General features: G+C 44.6%; 1 protein-coding gene across 1 annotated transcript; it reads left to right on the plus strand.

Moving 5' to 3' along the window:
* The first annotated feature begins 235 nt into the window (after positions 1 to 235).
* Positions 236 to 8,137, plus strand: LOC148757794 (copper transport protein ATOX1-like). The gene is made up of 2 exons (XM_088799316.1): positions 236 to 383; positions 7,929 to 8,137. The coding sequence occupies exons 1-2, from the start codon at positions 236 to 238 to the stop codon at positions 8,135 to 8,137; spliced, it is 357 nt and encodes a 118-aa protein (XP_088655442.1).
* Positions 8,138 to 8,705: the final 568 nt, after the last annotated feature.

Below are 8,705 nucleotides of genomic sequence, written 5' to 3' on the forward strand. Positions count from 1 at the left end.
ATATGAGTGAAATATATTTCTTTATTCCTTTTGATGGCTGAGTAATATTCCATTGTATGGATATACCACATTTCATTTACTCATTTTTCAGTTCATGGACATTTGAATTGTTTCTACTTTTTTGGCTGTTATGAAGAATGCTGCTATGAACATCGGTGTACAAGTTTTTGCATCGACATATGTTATTATTTCTCTTAGGTATATACCTAGAAGTGGAATTGCTGTGTCATATGGTATGACTGGGGTTCTTGATTGCAAAGAACAGAATCTTCTGCTGGCCCTCTTGAACAAAGAAGAAATTATCAGCGGGACAGTGGAGGCTTCCAGAATCCACAGGGGAGAGGCTGACGGTCTGAGCCTGGAAAATGGGACAATAACCACAGGTAGGTCAGTGGCCAGGCAATGGAGCCACAGGCAGGGCCACCCCATGGAAATGCTTGGGACTGTGCACCATTGCAGCCGGCCCTTCTGGCTCACACCCAAGAGTCAAAATCCAGGAGAAAGCCTCCATTTGGTCAAGCCCTATGTATCCACTCCCCATCTCCCCATCAGCCCTGGGCCGGGGAGAGAAATGATCTAATCACCCAGCCCCCATAGCATTATACAATGGGCAATTTCCCCCAAAAGGAAAAGTAAGGCAACATTAGGAGGCTGAAGTTGGAGGGAATGATGGACCCCCCCAAAAAAAGAAAAAAGAAAAAAAAAGACAAACATCTACTACAGGGAGAAAGACCATTCCTGCTGGAGTAGCAGAACTGAGCAAACCTGGGACAGGAAGGGCAGGCAGAATGAAATGTAAAGGTAGGAGACGGTAGGAAGAACAGGTGAGAGAGGTTCAGCTGTGGGATGGCCTCTGGTTGGGCCCCAGACTGATCTGGAAGGGATGAAGGGCTTTCTGCCACTCCATTTCTCCCCATCTCTACCTTTCCTCCATTCTTTCTATCTTTCCTCTCTGGGTTCTTTTGGCAAAATTTTAAAGACACTAAAAGTTGTATATAGCCACACTGGAAGAATTCATTAGGATGTAAGCTCTGTGAGAATGAGGGACAAATTCGCTTTTCTCCCCACAGTAGCCTCAGGGCCAAGAATGGTGCCTGGAACATAGTAGATGCTCAGTAAACACTTGTTAAAATTATTGTTCCCAGTTCTTTACTTTCTCCCTATTACAGTACTATCCATCCATATCCTCTGCTACTGACTTTGTTGTTCCTCTTCCCAGAGTCAGTGAAGAATATTTCCCTGCCCCACTGATGTTAGGCATAACCGTGTGATTTGCTTTGGACAATGGAAGGTTGCCATGCGCCGTCTACCTTGAAAATCCTGGGTAGCCCCTGAGTAGCCACTGGTCCAAAAAAAATGAGGAGGTTCATGGAGCCATCCTGAACCCAGTGTGTAACTGGAGCCAAATCCACTGGTTCCCAGGAGAGCCCAGCTGATCCACAGACCCGTAAATGAAAAAAATGAATGCATCAATGTCAAATAGACCTAGTTTGAATTCCAGTTTATTAATTCTACTGTCTTGTTACTTAATGTCTCTGTTTCTGTTTAAGGGGGTAATACCCACCTTGTAGAGCTGTGAGGGTGAATGTGTTTGGCCACAGAGCCTCTCACACCACAGGCCTTGGTAGACGTTTCTGGCTGCCCATGAAGCATCCATACCCCCTTCCTCCTACCATTCCAATTCTTATCTGGGTTTCCCACATATCCCCCTGTGCTTCCTGGGAAGCTGATCTTACCCTGAACTTAACTCCGCACAGGTCTTGATTGGTGTAAGGGCAATCCCAACTCTCTTGCCGCCACTATTGGCTCGGGAACACAGGTGTAGACAGGCCAGCAAAGGGCACGGGCCCAGCCATGTGCTCAGGAACGGGTGTGTGCATCAGTTACGTTCTCAGCTGCAAAAAAGGAAGCCAACTCTGGGTGATTCAGCTCTTCAACCATTTATTAAAAGAACAATGGGTGGCTTACAAGATCATAGAGAGAGCTGAGGAGCCGGGCACCAGGCCAGGCTGGCCCAAATCATTGCCCAGGTCAGCGCTGACAGGAAAACTACCACCACTACCAAGCTCTGGAGGCCAGTGCTATAGACTGTACCCCAGTTGCTTCTGTGCGGGGAGCTTAACTTTACTGCAACCATTAATGCCGCCACTGTGTGTGAGGGGTGGGAATGGGAGAGAAGAGGGGCGAGGAGAGACATACTCTGTACTTTTCTTCTCGTATCATCAACTCTTGTGTAAAAGACCCATTTCTGTGTCAGGAGAGCAAAATCTGTCTTCTACCTTGAGGGGGTGTAGACTTCTACTTTCAAACTTGTCCTAACAAAGGGAGAGCAAAATCTTGACTTGTACCTTGGGAAGGTGGAACTTATAATTTTAGACTTGTCCTAACAAAGAATGAGTGGTCAAAAGAGCCAGAGTGACCACAACTATGGCAGATGTTTACCGCAACACTTGTTCCAGTTCGAGAAAATGAGGCACGAGGGGGTTGCTTGTTGGGACTTCGTATAAAGAATCTTCCTTATTCATAAGAGAGACAGAAGAAGAGACTCTTTTCCTCTGTACGTCGTGATGTGTTGATGTGGAATTTGGAGGGCAATAAATCATTTTGGCATGAGGGAAGCCAGGCTGAAAATGAGGTCAACGCACAGAGGAGGAAACAGAGCAAGGGAGGAGCAGAGAAAGAGTACAGAACCACTGTCTTAAGCTGGATCTGAAGCCATCCAACCTCTGCATGTCTGGTTACATGAGCCAGTGTGACTTGGCTTTTCTGTTGTTTGCAGCCAAATGTATTCTAATGGATACAGTAATGATTACGCATAAAAACTACTCGAGACAGTGACAGCCAAGGAAATCGGTGAGAAGACGTGGGTTCTAGCCCCATTTCTGTCATGTGTCTCTTAGCCAACGTATTTAATCTCTGAACCGCAGTTTCACTTTATTCACAGAGTTATTGTGGAATGAAATGAGGGTGTAAGAGCCCTGTGTAGACTAGTATAAAAAGTGCAAGGATTATTCTTCTTCCCCACAGGCTCTTGTGATCAAACAAGACAAGGGCAAAAACTTGGTACATGAACAAACAAACAGCTGTTTTCTCAAAGGCTTTAACATTCCTGGTTTCCATGTGGCCTAAGTTTTCATGTAGTCTCTATACTTGGCAGCTGGGTGGGAGGTAGTGGGAGGTAGGAAAGAGAAGGAAACGCTTTGAAGTAGAATTAGGTCAAAGCCGATCATTAAACAGTGTGTAGATTTGGGAGTTTGCTTTTTCTTTTCTCTGTATTAAAGAAGCATGGGAGGGGTGGGGGGGGGAATAGGCTCTTGGTCAGCAGGGGAAGGGAGGAGGAGGCCAGATATTTTACCTTTATTCTCTTATATTATCCATCCAGCAGCCCTGGAAAGTAGGGATGTTTGCCTCCTTTTTTTTTTTTTTAGACAAATATTTTTTTTTTTTTTTTAAGATTTTATTGGGGAAGGGGAACAGGACTTTATTGGGGAAAAGTGTGTACTCCCAGGACTTTTTTTTTTTTTTTTCCCAAAGTCAAGTTGTTGTCCTTTCAATCCTAGTTGTGGAGCATGACATTCAGCTTCAAGTTGTTGTCCTTTTAGTCTAAGTTGTGGAGGGCACAGCTCAGTTCCAGGTCGAGTTGCCGTTGCCAGTTGCAGGAGGTGCAGCCCACTATCCCTTGCAGGAGTCTAACCGGCAACCTTATGGTTGAGAGGATGCACTCCAAGCAACTGAGCCACCCGGGAGCTCAGTGGCGGCAACTTAAGGTGCTGTGTTCAATCTTAGTTGCAGGGGGCGCTGCCCACCATCCCTTGCGGGACTCGAGGAATTGAACTGGCAACCTTGTGGTTGAGAGCCCACTGGCCCATGTGGGAATCGAACCGGCAGCCTTCGGAGTTAGGAGCATGGCACTCTAACCACCTGAGCCACCAGGCCGGCCCTGCCTCCATTTTTAAGATATGGAAATGGGGAAGAATGTACAGATCATACACTACACAATACAAACTAAATCAAAGTTTTTATCAGACACCTTTCCTCTCCACCTCCTCTCCCAAATGCCACTTACCTACCAATCTTTCTTTTTCTCTTTCCTTCTTTTCACCTCTACAACTTCTTAAAAATCCCTCTGTTGTCCAGAGCTCATCTCTACCCTCAGGTGGTGTGTCCCATTCAGCAAAACAAAGGCCAAGCAGAAGCCATCTTTCTGATTCCTGAGTGTCTCCTTGGAGGTGGGGCATGAGGTGGCCTCAGTCCCTCCTGCCATGTGTAAATGGGGGATAATTATATTGACCTTCCAACGCTGTTGTGAGAATGAACAGAATTGGAATGCAGGTCCAAGTTTTCTGACCTCAAGTTCAATGTCCCTTCCCACAGCCATCTCAAGACAACAGAGTATTGTAGAATCTTGATTACTAGAAACTCACCTAGCTTGAACCCTAAATTTAACTTTATTATTTTTTGGGTTACATTCAACTTTTAGAAGAGACAGAGTTAGTCAGGAATGTGAAAATAAAAATTCAACTTCCAGAATATGTGCTGCGGTCAGTAAAAATTCATGCCAACATCTTTTTTTTTTTCCCCTGCTGCTTCCCCAATGCTAACATCTTATTCTCTCTGTATTTGTGATGCCAGCCAGGGAGACTTGAATTTAGAATGATGACCCCTGAGGCAGAGTGACATCCTCCATCATCAAAGAGCCATCTTAATATGTTCACTGATCTCAGCATAGGCAAGAATGTGGACTGATATGTTTCAACAATCATATGCAAGCTTCTAGTCAAGATGATGGAGTAGGTAAATGCTGTGCTTGCCTCCTATCATGACTACCTCAAAATTAAAACTAAACCATGGAACAACCATCATTGAGAACTGCCTGAAGTCTAGCTGAAAAGAAGTCCTATAACTAAGGATATACAGAACAAGCCATGTTAAGACTGGCCGGAGGGGTGGAGATGTGAAACCCGCTGGTCCCAAACATATGGGTGGCAGTTAAAAATATCTATCTTGGCTGTGGAGGTCCCCCCTGAGAAGTGAGGGATTCCAGCACCACACCAGTCTCCCCAGCCCAGCTTCCAGTACCGGGAAGAAAAGTCTCCACAACTTCTGGCTGTGAAATCCAGCAGAGATTGTGGCTGAGTGAGACAGAACACTGCTGGAGTCCCAGGCATTCCTCTTAAAGTAAGTCTGACTTACTCCCTCTGAGCTCCACCACTGGGGCAACAGCTTGAAAGGTATCAGGGACATACGGGGAGCAGCTGAATTAACTGGCTTCCGGGTGAGGGCTAGAGGGCAGCTTTTCCCCAGACAGAAGTGCAGGCAGAAGCCATTGTTCCTTTGTTCAGTCCTCCCCCACTCCCCGTACCCAGCTTGCAGACACAGGAGGGCACCACCTCTGAGTCTCCATTAACCTGGCTAACACCAATTGCCTTGCCCTGGTGATTCTCTGAGACCCCAACTTTCAGGCACATCCAAGCTGCTTCCATACAAATGGCCTGTCTTGGCTCATGCTGTGGACTTTTTAAAAATCTCTCAAAGGTTCACAAACACCAAATAAGCAACATCTGACCTCAGCGTGCCCTGTACCTCTTGCTAAGCAGCCCCAAGCTTGGCACTAGCAACAGCAGCCTCAGTTCACAGCTTAGTTTCTCCCAGTCACCTCCAAGCCCAGCACAAGTGGCAACAATCTGCAGATCACTTTGTAACTCAAACCAAGTGGCCCCAGAGAGGGCACAGGCAGCAGCTGAACTTGACTTGCACCAGAGCCCCTCCCAAGAAGCTCCAGAACCAACACACCTGGTGGCCAGCTTCAGACCACACCAGAGCACCACCAAACCACCTCGATAAAGGCAACACCCAAAGGGCAGACTGGGCAGGCACCAGAACCCTGCTAAAGTGAATCCTGCTCAATAGGGTGGGTCTCTGCACCACAGCTCCTCGACTGTAGTGATGGCCAGTCCTCACAACCAGTCAGCCTAGGGTCAGTCCCTCCTATTGACATGTAAACAGCAATCAAGGCTCAACTACAACAGGAGGGCACACACGACCCACACAAGGGACACACCTGGAGCACCTGGCTCAAGAGACCAAGTAGACTGTGCCACTGGGCCCCACATAATACCTACTATATAAGGCACTCTAGCAAGACTGGGAGACATAGCAGCTCTACCTAATACATAGAAACAAACACAGGGAGGCAGCCAAAATGGGGAAACAAACATGTCCCAAATGAAAGAACAGAACAAAGCTTCAGAAGAAGAGTGAAACAAAATGGAGACAAGTATTCTACCAGATGCAGCATGAAAAACACTGGTTATAAGAATGCTCAATGGTCTCAGTGAGAACTTCAACAAAGAGATAGGAAACATATAAAGAACCAGTCAAAACTGAAGAATGCAATAACTAAGATGAAGAATATGTTAGAGAAAATCAATAGTAGATAAGATGAAGCAGAGGATCAAATCAATGATTTGGAAGATAAGGTAGCAGAAAACACCCAAAAAGAACAGCAAAAAGAAAAAAGAATCCAAAAAAAAGAGAGGATAGTTTAAGGGGCCTCTGGGACAACATCAAGGTACCAATCCTTGCATCATAAGAGTACCAGAAGGAGAAAAGAAAGAGCAAGGAATTGAAAACCTACTTGAAGAAATAATGATGAAAAACTTCCCTAACCTGGTGAAGGAAATAGACAGACAAGCCCAGGAAGTGCAGGGAGTCCCAAACGAGATAAACCCAAAGTAGCCCACACCAAGACACATCATAATTAAAATGCCAAAGGTTAGAGACAAAGACAGAATCTTAAAAGCAGGAAGAGAAAAGCAGTCAGTTACCTACAAGGGAGCTCCCATAAGACTGTCAGCTGATTGCTCAACAGAAACTTTGCAGGCCAGAAGGGATTGGCACAAAATAGTCAAAGTGATGAAAAGTAAGTACCTACAACCAAGACCACTCTACCCTGCAGAGCTATTATTTAGAATGGAAGGACAGATAAAGGGCTGCCCAGACAAGAAAAAGCTAAAAGTGGCCTCAGTCCCTCCTGCCACGTGTACATCACCACCAAACCATATTACAAGAAGTGTTAAAGGGACTTCTTGAAGGAGAAGGAGAAGAAGAAGAAAAGATAAAAATTATGAATAATAAAATGGCAATAACTACATCTCTATCAACAATGACTTTCAATGTAAATGGATTAAATGTTCCAATCAAAAGACATAGGGTGGCTGAATGGGTAAGAAAACAAAACCCTTACATATGCTGCCTACAAAAGACTCACTTCAGATCAAAAGACACACACAAACTGAAAGTAAAAGGATAGAAAAAGAGTTATTTCATGAAATTTGAAAAAAAAAATAAAATGCTGAGGTAGCAATACTTATACCAGAGAAAATAGACTTTAAAACAAAGCCTGTAACAAGAGACAAAGAAGGACCCAATAATCCCATTTCTGGGTATTTATTTGAAGAAATCCAAAACATTACTTCTAAGGAACAAGTGCATCCATATGTTCACTGCAGCATTATTTACAATAGCCAAGATATGAAGACAACCTGGGTGTCCATCAATAGATGAATAGATAAAGAAGAGGTGGTACATATATGCAATGGAATATTACTAAGCCATAAAAAAGAACAAAATGTTGCCATCTGCTAAAACATGGATGGATCTAGAGGGTATTATGCGAAGTGAAATAAGTCAGACTGAATGACAAATACCATACGATTTCACTTATATGTGGACTCTAAAAAACAAAATAAATGAGCAAACAAAACAGAAACAAACTCATCGATACAGAGGACATTTTGAGGGTCACCAGATGGGAGGGATGTTAGGGTGATGGGAGGAAAAGGAGAATGTAGTAACAAGTACAAATTGGGAGAACTAGGAGAAGTGTCACCGCTGCTACCACCACCCACCATCACCTACCTCCTCAGTCACGCCACAGCACAAGTTCTCCATAGACGTGAGCTGTGAAAGCTGCTCTAATGCGGTCACTCGGGTCCTCAACAAGCTGGGAAGAGTTCAGTATGAGATCAACTTGCCCAACAAGAAGATTTGCATCGAGTCTGAGCACAGCATGGGCACACTGCTGGAGACCCTGAGGAAAACAGGAGAGACTGTTACCTATCTCAGCCTCAGCTAGCGAGGGACTGCGCCCCCAGCCTACAGGATGGACCAAAGTGGGCAGGACACCCATCTTTTCGTGTCTTCCAGACACGGGAACCTGGCAATCCTGCTCAACAATAGGAGTTCCTGTGGAGACCCTCACTTGCCCTGCTACTCCCTAGCTTTCCTGCAATAAAGTTGAGCTGCTTTTGTTGGGGGAAAAAAAAAAGAAGTACAAATTGGTAGTTATAATATCGTCATGGGGTATAAAGTAAAGCATAGGGAATATGGTCAATAATATTGGAATTACTATATATGGTGTCAGATGGGTACTAAATTTATCGGGGCGATCACTTCATAAGTTATATAAATGTCTAATTACTATGTTGTACACCTGAGACTAATATAATATTGTATGTCAACTGTAATTAAAAAAAATTATTTAAAAAAATCATATGGAAGACTTGAGCTATTATGAGGTTTTCTTCTTGGCCTGACTTCCCACTTTTTAAACCTTTTAGCAAATTGGGACTTCACTGTATATGATCTCCCCAAAGGGAAGGGAATCAGGCTGACTGAGCCCATTGAGAGCCACGCTGGCTGAG

Source organism: Rhinolophus sinicus, chromosome 7 (assembly GCF_057876585.1).
Source record: "Rhinolophus sinicus isolate RSI-liver-muscle chromosome 7, RSI-T2T, whole genome shotgun sequence".
NCBI lineage: Eukaryota > Metazoa > Chordata > Mammalia > Chiroptera > Rhinolophidae > Rhinolophus > Rhinolophus sinicus.